This window comes from Oncorhynchus nerka, linkage group LG11 (genome assembly GCF_034236695.1).
Source record: "Oncorhynchus nerka isolate Pitt River linkage group LG11, Oner_Uvic_2.0, whole genome shotgun sequence".
In the NCBI taxonomy this organism is placed as follows: Eukaryota; Metazoa; Chordata; class Actinopteri; order Salmoniformes; family Salmonidae; genus Oncorhynchus; species Oncorhynchus nerka.
The window spans coordinates 20,555,616-20,573,048 of record NC_088406.1 but is presented as its reverse complement, the minus strand read 5'-3'; the positions used below and the strand labels follow the sequence as shown (position 1 = coordinate 20,573,048).

Genomic DNA, 17,433 nt, shown 5'->3' with positions numbered 1-17,433 from the left:
ACCCGTCCTTCTTCTTAACAAAAAAACCCCCGCTCCGGCGGGAGAGGAGGAGGGAACTATGCTACCGGCGTCGAGAGCTACAGACAAATAATCCTAGAGAGCCCTACGTTCGGGAGCCGACAGAGAGTATAGTCTACCCCAGGGGGGGGGGGGTTCCCGGAAGGAGATCAATACTACAATCATACGACCGGAGCGGAGGAAGAGAGGTGGCCCTGGACCGACTGAACACCGTGCGCAGATCGTGATATTCCTCCGGCACCCCGTCAAATCACCAGGCTCCTCCTGTGAAGAAGAGACAGAGGAAACAGGAGGGATAGCAGACATTAAACACTTCACATGACAAGAGACGTTCCAGGAGAGGATAGAATTACTAGACCAATTAATAGAAGGATTATGACACACTAGCCAGGGATGGCCCAAAACAACAGGTGTAAAAGGTGAACGAAAAATTAAAAAATAAATGGTTTCGCTATGATTACCAGAGGCAGTGAGGGTTAAAGGTAGCGTTTCACGCTGAATCCTGGGGAGAGGACTACCATCCAAAGCGAACAAGGCCGTGGGCTCCCCTAACCGTCTGAGAAGAATGTCATGTTCCCGAGCCCAGGCTTCGTCCATAAAACAGCCCTCCGCCCCAGAGTCTATCAAGGCACTGCAGGAAGCTGCCGAACCGGTCCAGCGTAGATGGACCGACAAGGTAGTACAGGATCTTGAAGGAGAGACCTGAGTAGTAGCGCTCACCAGTAGCCCTCCGCTTACTGATGAGCTCTGGCTTTTACTGGACATGAAGTGACAAAATGACCAGCGGAACCGCAATAGAGACAGAGGCGGTTGGTGATTCTCCGTTTCCTCTCCTTAGTCGAGATGCGAATACCCCCCAGCTGCATAGGCTCAGCACCCGAGCCAGTGGAGGAAGATGGTAGTGATGCGGAGAGGGGGGCAACGGATAACGCGAGCTCCCTTCCACGAGCTCGGTGACGAAGATCAACCCGTCGTTCTATGCGAATAGCGAGTTCAATCAAGGAATCCACGCTGGAAGGAACCTCCCGGGAGAGAATCTCATCCTTTACCTCCGCGCGGAGACCCTCCAGAAAACGAGCGAGCAAAGCCGGCTCGTTCCAGTCACTGGAGGCAGCAAGAGTGCGAAACTCTATAGAGTAATCTGTTATGGATCGATTACCTTGACATAGGGAAGACAGGACCCTGGAAGCTTCTTCCCCAAAAACAGAACGATCAAAAACCCGTATCATCTCCTCCTTAAAGTCCTGATACTGGTTAGTACACTCAGCCCTCGCCTCCCAGATTGCCGTGCCCCACTCACGAGCCCGTCCAGTAAGGAGAGATATGACGTAGGCGATACGAGCTGTGCCCCTGGAGTAAGTGTTGGGCTGGAGAGAAAACACAATATCACACTGGGTGAGGAACGAGCGGCATTCAGTGGGCTCACCAGAGTAACACGGCGGGTTATTAATTCTGGGCTCCGGAGATTCGGAAGCCCTGGAAGTGGCCGGTGGATCGAGGCGGAGATGGTGAATCTGTTTCGAGAGGTCGCAGACTTGGGCGGCCAGGGTCTCAACGGCATGTCGAGCAGCAGACAATTCCTGCTCGTGTCTGCCTAGCATCGCTCCCTGGATCTCGACGGCTGAGTGGAGAGGATCCGAAGTCGCTGGGTCCATTCTTGGTCAGATTCTTCTGTTATGCAGGTGAGTGAGGACCCAAAAGCGGTTTAACAGAAACAGAGTCTTTTAATGTCAAAACACAGGGAAGACATAGATCCTCTTCAGATGTACCGATTGACAAAATAGACAACCCGCAGAGAGGGCGACAAATAAATCATAAAGTCCTCTGATCTTTACAGGAGAGTCCCCTTCTAGCAGCAGAGGAGAATAGCAGGGTTAGCGGCAACAGACTGCTGGTCTCTCCGGGTAGGCATGGGTTGTAGAGGACAGAGGTACCTGATCACACGTAGCATCTGATGAAGAGGCAGATTACGACAGGACGGGACAAGGGTGAAGCAAACGAGAATCTGACAAAGACAGAAGCAGAAACAGAGAGAGAAATAGAGACCTAATCAGAGGGAAAGGGAACAGGTGGGAGAGGGTAAACGAGGTAGTTAGAGGAGATGAGGAACAGCTGGGGGAAGGAAAGGAAGAGAAGGTAACCTAATACGACCAGCAGGGGGAAACGAAGTGAAGAGAAAGAACAGGAACAAGACATAACATGACAATACATGACAATAAGAGACTACATTTACCTGGTGTCCCGCCCGGTGTCCTGTGTGCGTAATCTGTAGGTCCATGCACGTTCCATTTCTTCAGAATTGAAAGTAAACTGCCACGATGGATTTTATCGTCGATAGATATGTGAAAAACACCTTGAGGATTGATTCTAAACATCGTTTGCCATGTTTCTGTCGATATTATGGAGTTAATTTGGAAAAAAGTTTGCATTTTAATGACTTATTATTATTATTTTTTCCTTACCCAAACGCGATGAACAAAACGGAGCGATTAGTCGACACAAATAATATTATATTTTTTGTAAAAACGGAACATTTGCTATCTAACAGAGTCTCCTCATTGAAAACATCTGAAGTTCTTCAAAGGTAAATGATTTTATTTTGAATGCTTTTATGGTTTTTGTGGAAAATGTTGCATGCTGAATGCTAATGCTAAATGGTACGTTAGCCATCAATACTGTTACACAAATGCTTGTTTTGCAATGGTTGAGAAGCATATCTTGAAAATCTGAAATGACAGTGTTGTTAACAAAAGGCCAAGCTTGAGAGCAAATAGATTAATTTCATTTCATTTGCGATTTCCATGAATAGTTAACGTTGTGTTATGCTAATGAGCTTGCTGATAGATTTACACAATCCTGGATACAGGGTTTTTTTCGTAGCTAAACGTGACGCAGAAAATGGAGCGATTTGTCCTAAACAAATAATCTTTCAGGAAAAACTGAACATTTGCTATCTGAGAGTCTCCTCATTGAAAACATCTGAAGTTCTTCAAAGGTAAATGCTTTTATGGTTTTTGTGGAAAATGTTGCATGCTGAATGCTAACGCTAAATGGTACGTTAGCCATCAATACTGTTACACAAATGCTTGTTTTGCAATGGTTGAGAAGCATATTTTGAAAATATGAGATGACAGTGTTGTTAACAAAAGGCTAATAAGCTTGAGAGCAAATAGATTAATTTCATTTCATTTGCGATTTTCATGAATAGTTAACGTTGCGTTATGGTAATGAGCTTGAGGCTGTAGTCACAATACCGGATCCGGGATGGCTCGACGCAAGAAATTAATATCAGTGTAAAGTATATTCATGTCAGTATAAGGTATATTAATATCAGTGTAAGGTATATTCATGTCAGTATAAGGTATATTAATATCAGTGTAAGGTATATTCATGTCAGTATAAGGTATATTAATATCAGTGTAAGGTATATTCATGTCAGTATAAGGTATATTAATATCAGTATAAGGTATATTAATATCAGTGTAAGGTATATTCATGTCAGTATAAGGTATATTAATATCAGTATAAGGTATATTAATATCAGTGTAAGGTATATTAATATCAGTGTAAGGTATATTCATGTCAGTATAAGGTATATTAATATCAGTATAAGGTATATTAATATCAGTGTAAGGTATATTCATGTCAGTATAAGGTATATTAATATCAGTGTAAGGTATATTCATGTCAGTATAAGGTATATTAATATCAGTGTAAGGTATATTCATGTCAGTATAAGGTATATTAATATCAGTGTAAGGTATATTAATATCAGTATAAGGTATATTAATATCAGTGTAAGGTATATTCATGTCAGTATAAGGTATATTAATATCAGTGTAAGGTATATTCATGTCAGTATAAGGTATATTAATATCAGTGTAAGGTATATTCATGTCAGTATAAGGTATATTAATATCAGTATAAGGTATATTCATGTCAGTATAAGGTATATTAATATCAGTGTAAGGTATATTCATGTCAGGGTAAGATATGTTCATGTCAGTGTATAGTGACAAGAAAAAGTATATGAACGCTTTGGAAATACCTGGATTTCTGCATAAATTGGTCATAATATTTCATATGATCTTCATCTAGGTCACAACAATAGACAAACACAGTCTGCTTAAACTAATGACACACAAACAATTATACGTTTTCATGTCTTTATTGAACACACCATGTAAACATTCACAGTGCAGGGTGGAAAAAGGCAGCAATAACCACAACCAAATGTTTTCTGTAGTTGCGGATCAGACCGGCGCAACCGTCAGGAGGAATTTTGGACCATTCCTCTTTACAAGACTGTTTCAGTTCAGCAAAATTATTGGGATGTCTGGTGTGAACTGCTCTCTTGAGGTCATGCCACAGCATCTCAATCGGGTTGAGGTCAGGACTCGGGTTGAGGAATCGGGTTGAGGTCAGGAATGACTGGGCCATTCCAGAAAGAGTATTTTCTTCTGTTGAAGCCATTCTGTTGTTGGGTCGTTGTCCTGTTGCATCACCCAACTTTTGTTGAGCTTCAAATGGCGGACAGATAACTTAACATTCTCCTGCAAAATGTCTTGATAAACTTGGGAATTCATTTTTCCATCGATGATAGCAAGCTGTCCAGGCACTGAGGCAGTAAAGCAGCCCCAAACTATGATGTTCCCTCCACCATACTTTACAGTTGGGATGAGGTTTTGATGTTTGTGTGCTGTGCCTTTTTTCTCCACACATAATGTTGTGTGTTCCTTCCAAACAACTCAACTGTAGTTTCATCTGTCCACAGAATATCTTGCCTGTAGCACTGTGGAACATCCAGGTGCACTTTTGCAAAATTCAAACGTGCAGCAATGTTTTTTTGGACAGCAGTGGCTTCTTCCATGGTGTCCTCCCATGAACACCATTCTTGTTTAGTGTTTTACGTATCGTAGACTCGTCAACAGAGATGTTAGCATGTTACAGGGATTTCTGTAAGTCTTTAGCTGATATAGGATTCTTCTTAAACTCATTGAACATTCTGCGCTGTGCTCTTGCAGTCATCTTTGCAGTACGGCCACTCCTATGGGGAGTAGCAACAGTGCTGAACTTTCTCCATTTATAGACAATTTGTCTTACCGTGGACTGATGAACACCAAAGCTTTTAGAGATCCTTTTGTAACCCTTTCCAGCTTTATGCAAGTCAACAATTCTTAATCTTAGGTCTTCTGAGATCTCTTTTGTTCAAGGCATGGTTCACATCAGGCAATGCTTCTTGTGAATAGCAAACTCAAATTTTGTGAATGTTATATAGGGCAAGGCAGCTCTAACCAACATCTCCAATTTCATCTCATTGATTGGACTCCAGGTTAGCTGATTCCTGACTCCAATTAGCTTTTGGAGAAGTCATTAGCTTAGGGGTTCACGTACGTTTTCTAACCTACACTGTGAATGTTTAATTAAAACATATTGAGTGTAGGGGGCAGTATTTTCATTTTTGGCAAAAGAAAATACCCATTTGAAACTGCCTATTTCTCAGGCCCAGAAACTAGAATATGCATATAATTGTCAGATTAGGACAGATAACACTCTAAAGTTTCCAAAACTGTCAAAAATATTGTCTGTGAGTATAACAGAACTGATATTGTAGGCAAAAACCTGAGGAAAATCCAACAAGAAGTGCTGCTTTTCCCGAAAGCTCTCTGTTCCATTGGATGCCTTGACTCCATTTAAAAGGATATCAACCAGAATCATTTTCCTATGGCTTCCTCAAGGTGTGAACAGTCTTTAGACATAGTTTCAGGCTTTTATTTTGAAAAATGAGCGAGAAAGAACCCATCACGTCAGTGGATGGCTGGGTGCCGGCAGAGTTTTTCATACGCAACAGCCATTTTCTCTCTCTCTCCTATGGAATAAGCTACATTCTGGTTGACATATTATCGATTATATATTGTAAAAACAACCTGAGGATTGATTATAAAAAACATTTGACATCTTTCTACGCACTTTACGGATACTATGGAATTTGGAATTTTCGTCTGCGATGTCGTGAACGCTCGAGCCTGTGGATTTCTGAACATAACGCGCCAAACAAATGGAGGTATTTTGGATATAAAAATAATCTTTATGGAACAAAAGGAACATTTATTGTGTAACTGGGAATCTCGTGAGTGCAAATATCCGAAGATCATCAAAGGTAAGCGATTTAATTTATTGCTTTTCTGAATTTTGTGACCAATCTACTTGGCTGCTAGCTGCTTGTAATATTTTGTTCTAACATAAATGCTTGTTATGCTTTCGCCGGAAAGCTTTATTGAAATCTGACATGTCAGATAGATTAACAACAAGCTAAACTGTGTTTTTCTACATTGCACTTGTGATTTCATGAAAATGAAATGTTTTTAGTAATTTAATTTGAATTTGGCGCTCTGCCATTATATATATATATATATATATAATTTATGTGTTATTAGCACACTATGTTGGTCTATTGTTGTGTCTTAGATGAAGATCAGATCAAATGTGATGACCAATTTGTGCAGAAATCCAGGTTATTCCAAAGGGTTCACATACTTTTTCTTGCCACTGTATGTTATATTCATGTCAGTTATAGGTATATTCATGCCAGTGTAAGGTATGTTCAAGTCAGTGTAAGGTATAATTATGTCAGTGGCCTGTGTAGGAAGTCAGCTGTGGCATGTAGGAAGGGCCTGCCTGGCCACTAAGCCCTGGCAACATATGGTAAAAGTATTACACTCCACACTGCTTACTAACCTATCCATTATCATCCCTGCAGCCTGTCATTAAGAACCATTGATCCTCCCAAGACACCACACTAAACACAATGCTATGTTATAATGTGGGGATCACACGAAACCATCTACTGCTTCCCTGGAAGAGCAATTCAAGGAAAAGGAAGTGTTGGAACATTTACAGTGAGCTCCAAAACTAGAGTGATACATGTATGTTGTTGTTTTGGCTCTGTACTCCAGCACTTTGGATTTGAGATGATACAATGACTATGAGGTAAAAGTGCAGACTGTCAGCTTTAATTTGAGGGTATTTTCATCCATATTGGGTGAACTGTTTAGAAAATAAATATTGGGACAAATTCACTTATAGGTGTATTAAAGTAGTCAAACGTTCAGTATTTGGTCCTATATTCATACCACACAATGATTACATCAAGCGTAAGACTCTACAAACTTGTTGGATGCATTTGTTCTATTTCTTGTTGTTGTTGTGTGTTTCAGATTATTTTTGTGTCTAATAGAAATGAATGGTAAATAATGTAGTGTGTCATTTTGGATTCACTTTAATTATAAATAAGAATATAATATGTTTGTAAACACATCTACATCAATGTGGATGCTACAATGATTACGGATAATCCTGATTGAATCGTGAATAATGATGAGTGAGAAAGTTACAGAGGCATAAATATAATACCTCCCCAAAATGCTAACCTCTTGTAATGGTGAGAGGCTAGTCTTTGGGGTATGATACTTTTGCATCTGTAACTTATAATTATTCACGATTCATTCAGGACTATGCGTAATCATAGACACATATTCTATGTACAAAAAGTGCTGTAAACGGTCCTCCCGATATTGATGAAAATACCCTCAAATTAAGGCTGACAGTCTGCAATTTAACCTCAACATTGTATAATTTCAAATCCAAATTGCGAATATGTTTGGAGCACACTGTATGTTCTATGCAAACATTGCATGAGAGAAAGAGAGCGAGAGAGAGTGAGAGAGAGCAAGAGAGAGAGAGAGAATTAACGTTTTTTTTTTTTTAAACAGCGCAAACTAGAATGCTATCTAGCCTTAAACAGAGAGTACACAGTGGCAGAATACCTGACCACTGTGACTGACCCAAACTTAAGGAAAGCTTTGACTATGTACAGAATCAGCATAGCCTTGCTATTGAGAAAGGCCACCGTAGGCAGACCTGGCTCTCAAGAGAAGACAGGCCATGTGCACACTGCCCACCAAATGAGGTGGAAACTGAGCTGCACTTCCTTACCTCCTGCCCAATGTATATTAGAGACACATATTTCCATCAGATTACACAGATCCACAAAGAATTAGAAAACGATTTTGATCAACTCCCACATCTACTGGGTGAGATACCACAGTGTGCCATCACAGCGGCAAGATTTGTGACCTGTTGCCACAAGAAAAGGTCAACCAGTGAAGAACAAACACCATTGTAAATGCAACCCATATTTATGCTTATTCATTTTCCCTTTTGTCCATTGTTACAACACTGTATATATACATAATATGATATGTATATATGTAATGTCTTTATTCTTTTGGAAATTCTGTGAGTGTAATGTTTACCGTTCATTTTTATTGTTTATTTCACTTTGGTATATTATCTACTTCACATGCTTTGGCAATGTTAACATATGTTTCCCATGCCAATAAAGCCCCTTGAATTGAATTGAATTGAATTGAGAGAGAGAGAGAGAGAGAGAGAGAGAGAGAGATGGTGCAGAAATGCTAATGTTCCCTGCTTGTCCCCAGCAGCTGGCCTTTGCTGTTTGACATGTGTGATGAATGGTGTAGAATTGGTACTGCTGCCCTCTCGCCTCCACTCATTGTCAGCAGTCCAGAGACAAAGAGGAGGAGAAAGACAAGAGGGAAAACCCAGCAGCACCAGCAATGGTTGCTTCCTTTAATTAACACAACCCAGTAGCTCCCTTCCCCCTGCACACAGACACACCCTCATCGCCGCTCATATCTCACTACAGCGTGGACGGGTATCTGCTGAGCACAGCTTATTTCCCTCTGCTCTGATAGCCACTGTGCGTTTCTAATCTCCCCACTTGCCTCTAGCCACCCGCGTCTCACGTGGCAATTACTACAGACACATGGAGGTGTAGAGGCTTTTAGGGTGTGGAGAGGCAAAGGACAGAAGAAAACACAGCGCTAAAGCGACAGGTGAAAAATGATGGGAAAAGGGAACGGAAAACCGCCAAGGAAACGGATGGAAATAAAGGATGGAGAAAGAGGAGAAAGACGTTTAGTAGGCAAAGAGCAGGGCAGTCATTACCCCCAGGCTGGGGCTGAGGATGAGACAGAGGATGAGACTGAGCCTGGGTCTGAGGATGAGACAGAGGATGAGACTGAGCCTGGGGCTGAGGATGAGACAGAGGATGAGACTGAGCCTGGGGCTGAGGATGAGACAGAGGATGAGACTGAGACTGGGTCTGAGGATGAGACAGAGGATGAGACTGAGCCTGGGGCTGAGGATGAGACAGAGGATGAGACTGAGCCTGGGGCTGAGGATGAGACAGAGGATGAGACTGAGCCTGGGGCTGAGGATGAGACAGAGGATGAGACTGAGCCTGGGGCTGAGGATGAGACAGAGGATGAGACTGAGACTGGGTCTGAGGATGAGACAGAGGATGAGACTGAGACTGGGTCTGAGGATGAGACAGAGGATGAGACTGAGACTGGGTCTGAGGATGAGACAGAGGATGAGACTGAGACTGGGTCTGAGGATGAGACAGAGGATGAGACTGAGACTGGGTCTGAGGATGAGACAGACTAAGACTGAGGCTGAGGATGAGAATGAGGATGAGACCGGGGCTGAGGATGACAGAGGATGAGACCGGGGCTGGGGCTGAGGATGAGACAGACTAAGACTGAGGCTGAGGATGAGGATGAGAATGAGACTGGGTCTGAGGATGAGACACTAAGAATGGGCTGAGGATGAGACTGGGTCTGAGGATGAGACAGACTGAGAATGGGCTGAGGATAAGACTGACACTGGGGCTGAGTATGCGTCTGAGACTGGGGCTGAGTATGAGTCTGAGCCTGGGGCTGAGGATGAGACGGGCTGGGGCTGAGGATGAGACTGACACTGGGGCTGAGGATGAGAGTGGGGCTGAGGATGAGACAGACTGGGGCTGAGGATGAGACTGAGACAAGAGGCTGAGACTGAGGCTGGGGCTGGGGTTGAGACTGAGGCTGGGGCTGAGACTGAGTCTGGAGCTGAGACTGGGGCTGAGACTGAGGATGAGACTGAGGCTGGGGCTGAGTCTGAGGCTGGGGCTGAGCTGAGGCTGGGGCTGAGTCTGAGGCTGGGGCTGAGACTGGGGCTGAGACTGAGGCTGGGGCTGAGTCTGTGGCTGAGTATGAGACTGGGGCTGAGACTGATACTTGGGTTGAGACTGAGACTGGGGCTGAGACTGAGTCTGAGACTGAGACTGAGACTGAGACTGAGACTGAGTCTGAGACTGAGACTGGGGCTGAGACTGAGTCTGAGACTGGGGCTGAGACTGAGACTGGGACCGAGACTGAGTCTGAGACTGAGACTGGGGCTGAGACTGAGACTGAGGAGGGGCTGAGACTGAGTCTGAGACTGAGACTGGGGCTGAGACTGGGACTGAGTCTGAGACTGAGACGGGCTGAGTCTGGGGCTGAGACTGAGTCTGAGACTGAGACTGGGGCTGAGACTGAGACAGAGGATGAGACTGAGACTGGGTCTGAGGATGAGACAGAGGATGAGACTGAGACTGGGTCTGAGGATGAGACAGAGGATGAGACTGAGACTGGGTCTGAGGATGAGACAGAGGATGAGACTGAGACTGGGTCTGAGGATGAGACAGAGGATGAGACTGAGACTGGGTCTGAGGATGAGACAGACTAAGACTGAGGCTGAGGATGAGAATGAGGATGAGACCGGGGCTGGGGATGACAGAGGATGAGACCGGGGCTGGGGCTGAGGATGAGACAGACTAAGACTGAGGCTGAGGCTGAGGATGAGACAGAGGATGAGACTGAGACTGGGTCTGAGGATGAGAATGAGACCGGGGCTGAGGATGACAGAGGATGAGACAGACTAAGACTGAGGCTGAGGATGAGGATGAGACTGGGGCTGAGGATGGAGACAGACTAAGATTGAGGCTGAGGATGAGACATGCTGAGGATGAGATTGGGACTGAGACTGGGGCTGAGGATGAGACTGAGACTGGGTCTGAGGATGAGACACTAAGAATGGGCTGAGGATGAGACTGGGTCTGAGGATGAGACAGACTGAGAATGGGCTGAGGATAAGACTGACACTGGGGCTGAGTATGCGTCTGAGACTGGGGCTGAGTATGAGTCTGAGCCTGGGGCTGAGGATGAGACGGGCTGGGGCTGAGGATGAGACTGACACTGGGGATGAGGATGAGAGTGGGGCTGAGGATGAGACAGACTGGGGCTGAGGATGAGACTGAGACTGAGGCTGAGACTGAGGCTGGGGCTGGGGTTGAGACTGAGGCTGAGACTGAGTCTGGAGCTGAGACTGGGGCTGAGACTGAGCATGAGACTGAGGCTGGGGCTGAGTCTGAGGCTGAGACTGAGGCTGGGGCTGAGTCTGAGGCTGGGGCTGAGACTGGGGCTGAGACTGAGGCTGGGACTGAGGCTGGGGCTGAGGCTGGGGCTGAGACTGAGCCTGGGGCAGACTGAGGCTGGGGCTGAGTCTGTGGCTGAGTCTGAGACGGGCTGAGACTGAGACTTGGGTTGAGACTGAGACTGGGGCTGAGACTGAGACTGAGTCTGAGACTGAGACTGAGACTGAGTCTGAGACTGAGACGGAGTCTGAGACTGGGACCGAGTCTGAGACTGAGACTGGGGCTGAGACTGAGACGGGGCTGAGACTGAGTCTGAGACTGAGACTGAGACTGGGGCTGAGACTGAGGCTGAGACTGAGACGGGCTGAGTCTGGGGCTGAGACTGAGTCTGAGACTGGGGCTGAGACTGAGACTGGGGCTGAGACTTAGACTGAGACCGAGTCTGAGACTGAGACTGAGACTGGGGCTGAGACTGAGACTGAGACTGAGGAGGGGCTGAGACTGAGTCTGAGACTGAGACTGAGACTGGGGCTGAGACTGAGACTGAGACTGAAACTGGGGCTGAGACAGACTGAGACTGAGATTGGGGCTGAGACTGAGACTGAGACTGAGACTGGGGCTGAGGCTGAGACTGAGTCTGAGACTGAGACTGAGTTGTGACTGAGACTGATGGATTATTTGCTGAATCTTTGTCATTATGACGACAAATATTTTCCAACCGTTTCCAATATCATGTACGTGGAGGGAAGGAAGGCCTTGGGAAAACAGAGAGGGAGAGAGAGAAAGAAAGGAAAGAAAGAAAGGAAGAAAACAAGTGAGTGGGGTGAGAGAAAACAAGAGTGAGAGAGAGGGAGAGAAATGTAGAGAGAGAACAAAGATATTAACATGAATAATTGTTGTCATTTAGGTGGAGCGGAGAGCAGGAATGGGATAATGAAATAATTTAACGAACTATACAACAGCCTTTTATTGGTTTTCATTACGTGAACCATCGTTCCTTAAACTCCATCAGACTAGCTGGCTTTCACATTACAAATCAGATGGAGGTCTGTCTAAAAGCCTCTCTATGCTCAGAAGAACATCACCCAAAGCAGTCTGTAAGTACACATAGACATACCAAATGACAGGGGACACAGTTCAACCTAACATTCAGATGAGACATTTGCTAATAAAGTCATAGCAAACTAAGCTGCTCTGATGGACTTGTTAATCAACGCCTCATTCTGCCTCATTTGCTGACTCTATTTTGTCACATCCTGGTGTTCAAAAAGGACAAATATAAAATGCACTATCTGAGCAACATTTCTGTCTCAAGTAATTTAAATTCTTAAGTGTTATTCAAAGCGCGGGTGCCTATCTCATTGAGGGATTTGGCGTTCTGTTTGATGTTGGCACTCTCCGAGAGGAGCAGCATGTCAACTGGTTTGACACAAAAAGCACAGCTGAGTCAGACACCCTCTCAAACACATACAGTACACACAGGCACGAACACACACACACACACACACACACACACACAGGACAGAAGGAAACAGTATCCTTTTTAGAGGAGACTTCAGAGTTTTTGTCTTTCTCTTGGAACAAAATACAGCATGTCCAAAAATCGTACAGAAACTTTCCATCCGACTTTGAAAGATACTGATATTGTGTAAAACACCTTGTCAATCAACGGAGCGAAAGACAAGGGTTCACATTTTTCAAAAATATTTTATTTGTTGATAGTGATCCAGGTACAAGGAAAGAAAATAACTTGGATTGATTCTTACAGGACATGGGAATGAGACTTGTAAAAGTTTAATTTCTTGCTCCACTATTTTCCTCTTCTTGGACAAGGACATGCAAGGGAATACAGAAGGTTGTACAGAATGTAGAAATGGCATTGGAGAGATGGCATCACCTTACCCGACAGACACTGTACAGAAAGACTTCACCCAACAACTTGCTCTTTTTCTCTTTTTTAATCCTCTTTTTTTGTTGCAAAAAGACAAACACACAGATCCAACAATACTGAGAAAAGGAACCAAAGAGACGGAAAGCCAAAGTACTTTCCAACCTTCCAAAAAAGACATCTGTATCTATTGTCTTGTCAAGCAAATGAGGAGCATATCGCTGTTTGTGTTTGGAAAAAGTTTGAGTTTCTTTTGTTTTGAGATGAGACGGAGCAGAGTTGTTAACATGCAGGACCCAGTGACTCCATTGTCTCTGACAACTAATGACTCAGCTTTGCAACTGACTGTGGACCTGGAGAGTCAATCAAGTCCTTATGGCCCAGCTCAGGGATGGGCAATTTCAGTCCTCGGTGGGCCTTATTGATGCTACATTTTTGCCCCAGCTAACTCACCTGACTCCAATAATCAACTAATCATGATCTTCAGTTAAGAATGCAATTAGTTGAATCAGCTGTGTTTGCTAGGGGTGGGGACAATGTGTAACAGCACTCTGGCCCCTGAGGACTGGAGTTTCCCATCCCTGGCCTTCTCCGACAGCAAAGCTTACAAAAAAAATAACATTTTATATTCCACAAATCTTTATGCATATTTCACAATATACCTTTTTATTATCATTTTAATAAATACAAAACAACAACACTGTGATTTAAAAGAAAACCATGATTATTAAAAAGACACAAAAACACATTAGAAGTATCAATATTAATTTGGTATGTTCTGTTCCTGACATCTTGTCTTAAGGTGGATGGACCAGCACTTTAAACGTGGAATTAAAACCACTGGCGAAAAGAAATTAAACAGGACAGCATCGGACATAAACGAGGGATATCTTTCAGCAATGAAACTGGAATGAAATAACCGAGTGGAGATGCATATGAATATATACACACATACATGAACACCGCCAGAATGTACAGTAAAATAACCTGAGACACTCCTTGCACCTCATTTCCAGAACACTGGCCACTAGGTTGATGATATGAAATGACAGTGACATGAACACAACAGTACAACAGCATATCTGGCAAAGCCTTCCGTATGCTTTCCAACTCTCCTTTTATCAACATTAAGCAGTACAAAAGAAGACAAAATAAACATTTTACCGGTAAAATCCTGAACGTTGATATCGAACACATCGTTAAGCAACCTTTTTGAGTCCATAAAAGGCATACAAAGAAACAGGCTTTAAAAAAATGATAAGAACATTGTTTGAGAAGATACAAATTGAACATCTGAGGCTGAATAGTTCCATGTGGCAGAAGGAAAACGTGTTGTGGCAGGCAGATAGAAAGTAGTGCTATATGATGTAGAGACAGAGGCAGTGTGATCTCCTACTGCAGGTGGCTCTTCTCCATTCTGAATGTACCTGCCTTCTGCTTCACTATCTAATGCATTCTGGGAATTTGAGTCCCAATAGGGAGTCTAGTTAATGTTCTATTGTGTGCTAATTATAACATAGTACCATACTTCAAGGCAGGGACTGCAGTGCTCCGACTGAAACAGATACACAACAGTTGAGGCAGAAGCAGGCCATTGTGATGTTTTTCATGGGATGCCATGGATGTGGAGTACATTTTACATTTACATTTGAGTCATTTAGCAGAACTTCTTATCCAGAGCGCCATGCAGAAGCAATTAGGGTTAAGTGCCTTGCTCAAGGACACACTGACAGATTTTTCACCTAGTTGGCTTGGGGATTCGATCCAGCAAACTTTCAGTTACTGGACAACGCTCTTAACCAAGTACATTGGCGCCAGGGTAGCCTAGTGGTTAGAGTGGTGGACTTGTAACTGAAAGATTGCAAGTTCAAATCCCTGAGCTGACAAGGTACAAATCTGTCATTCTACCCCTGAACAGGCAGTTAACCCACTGTTTATAGGCTGTCATTGATTTTGTTCTTAACTGACTTGCCTAGTTAAATAAAGCAAAATAAAGTTAAAATGGATGACAAAAGAAATGTTTGACTCTCATAACAAAGGAGACAAAAGAAGGACCTATCCTAAAGCCTCTTTCCTGGCAATAGAGTGGCTTTAGCATCAATATTACCGTTTGTTCTTACTACAACTGGGTTCGACCCAATCCAGAGTTTAACAGTGGGATGATTAAAAGGAAGCAAGTCGTATGTCAGTTTTAGATTTAAGCAATAAGGCACCTCGGGGGTTTGTGGTATATGACCAATGTACCATGCCTAAGTGCTGTTCGCGGAGTGCCTCGATTCAGCCCATAGCCGTGGTATATTGGCCATATACCACAAACCCCGAGGTGCCTTATTGCTATTATAAACTGGTAACCAATGTAATTAAAGCAGTAGAAATAAATGTTACGTCATACCTGTGGTATACGGTCTGATATACCACGGCTTTCAGCCAATCAGCATTAAGGGCTCGAAAATACCCAGTTTATAATATAGATTACACCTATTGAACTATGGCTTTGAGGCTCCTCATAGTGTATTCTAAGTGCTACTCTATGGTTTCAGTAACAACATTCTAGATGTTCACTTTGTCCATATTGCTCAACGCATTATACAAATGATCTTCAGATGAAAACAAAAACTCTAGAATTCAATGAAGATAGAATCAAAGAAGATGAGATGAAAATCAAATACATTGTATTTAAACGCTGGTATGAAGATGAGGGCCCAGCTAGATGTCCATTGTAATGTGGCTGTGTTATGTTCTGAAAACAAGACAATGCCTGGACTATCTCACAACTGTCAGCTCTAACAAGTCTATAGCAGTCCATTTGTAGGACTATAAGATTGCAATAGAATCAGATGACGTTAACCCAATAATCAACTAATAAACACAATTAAAAAATGTAACCTTTATAGAACAAGGCAAGTCGGTTAAGATCAAATTCTTACTCACAATGACGGCCTAGGAACAGTGGGTTAACTGTTACCTTATCAGCTCAGGGATTCGATCTAGCAACCTTTCAGTTACTGGCCCAATGCACTAACCATTAACACCTCCTCTCTCTGTCTCTACTCTGCCCCTTCTCTGCCCCCAACCTCAAAGACACAACAACAAAAAACATCTGCTTTGTGATTAGCCCTAACTTGGGAATAGGTATCCATTTAGTTGCTGTCCATAAGCAACCTCTTACTCTTTAATATCTCTCTGTACATTAGTATATATTTTCTCATCTTTCTAGAGAAACTCCTCTTCACATGTTCTTCCGGTACTTCCTGTCAGTAGGAGCTATGCTTTTGTGCTTATCACCAAAAATCGCAGTGCAAAAAAACAATAATTAATAATAATAATGATAATAATTCATCAATGATAGGTATTAACAAATGATGGATCGTAAAAACAATTATTTTATGACACACCAGCCTATCAATTCACGTATAATACAAATGACTAGATATAACCAACAGTATGGAATGAAGAAGCTCAAACTGAAGTAGGCTTGCATAGCAATGCAACAACAAGGTAAATCATCTATTTACAGGAAACAAGATTCACTTTTTTCCCCAAGGACAGTTACTTTGAAAATGTGTTTTCTCATAAAGGTGTTTTAATTATTTTGTTAACTTGCTCTTTTCTGACTGAAAAAAATGAAGGTGGAAGGTGGGAAATCATTTTCTTGAGGACAACAACATAGTGGGATGTACAGTATGTAAGTCTGTGTTTATACATCACATTTACAGTTCTGTTATGGTGGTCATCATCGTCATCTTCCTGCTCCTCTCCTCTGATAATACACAAAGAAGGACAAAGTTCATTGCACCAACAGGTGAGGCGTAATTCTGATGAGGACGACGAGGCTTTCTCCAGTTCAGTTCAGATCCTACTGCAGGCAGGTCACTCTGTGAGAGAGACAGAGAGAACAGCAATGTCAAGACATAGCTAAATCTTTGCCAAAATCATATACATTTAGGGTGCGTCATACATTTACTCTTGCTATCTACTCTGATTTCAGAGTGTGCCAGAGCGCAGGGAGGAGGTCAGAGAACTGGTTGTGTGGTGCCAGGGCAACCATCTCTACCTCAATGTGATCAAAACAAAGGAGATGATTGTGGACAACAGGAAAAGGAGGGTTGAGCATGCCCCCATTCTCAGCGACGGGGCTGTAGTGGAACAGGTGGAGAGCCTGTTGGTGTCCACATCACATCACATCATGTCCACTATCATGGTCCAA

The 17,433-nt window shown here is 43.3% G+C and overlaps 1 protein-coding gene across 1 annotated transcript in view; it reads right to left on the bottom strand.

Annotated features, from left to right (window-relative positions):
- Positions 1-13,281: 13,281 nt before the first annotated feature.
- Positions 13,282-17,433, bottom strand: part of LOC115136608 (roundabout homolog 2-like) — a 427,723-nt gene continuing 423,571 nt past the window's right edge. The window contains exon 31 of the mRNA XM_065024288.1: positions 13,282-17,101. Within this exon, the coding sequence (XP_064880360.1) occupies positions 17,100-17,101 (2 nt within the window). The 3' untranslated portion in view covers positions 13,282-17,099. The remainder of the gene's footprint in view (positions 17,102-17,433) is intronic.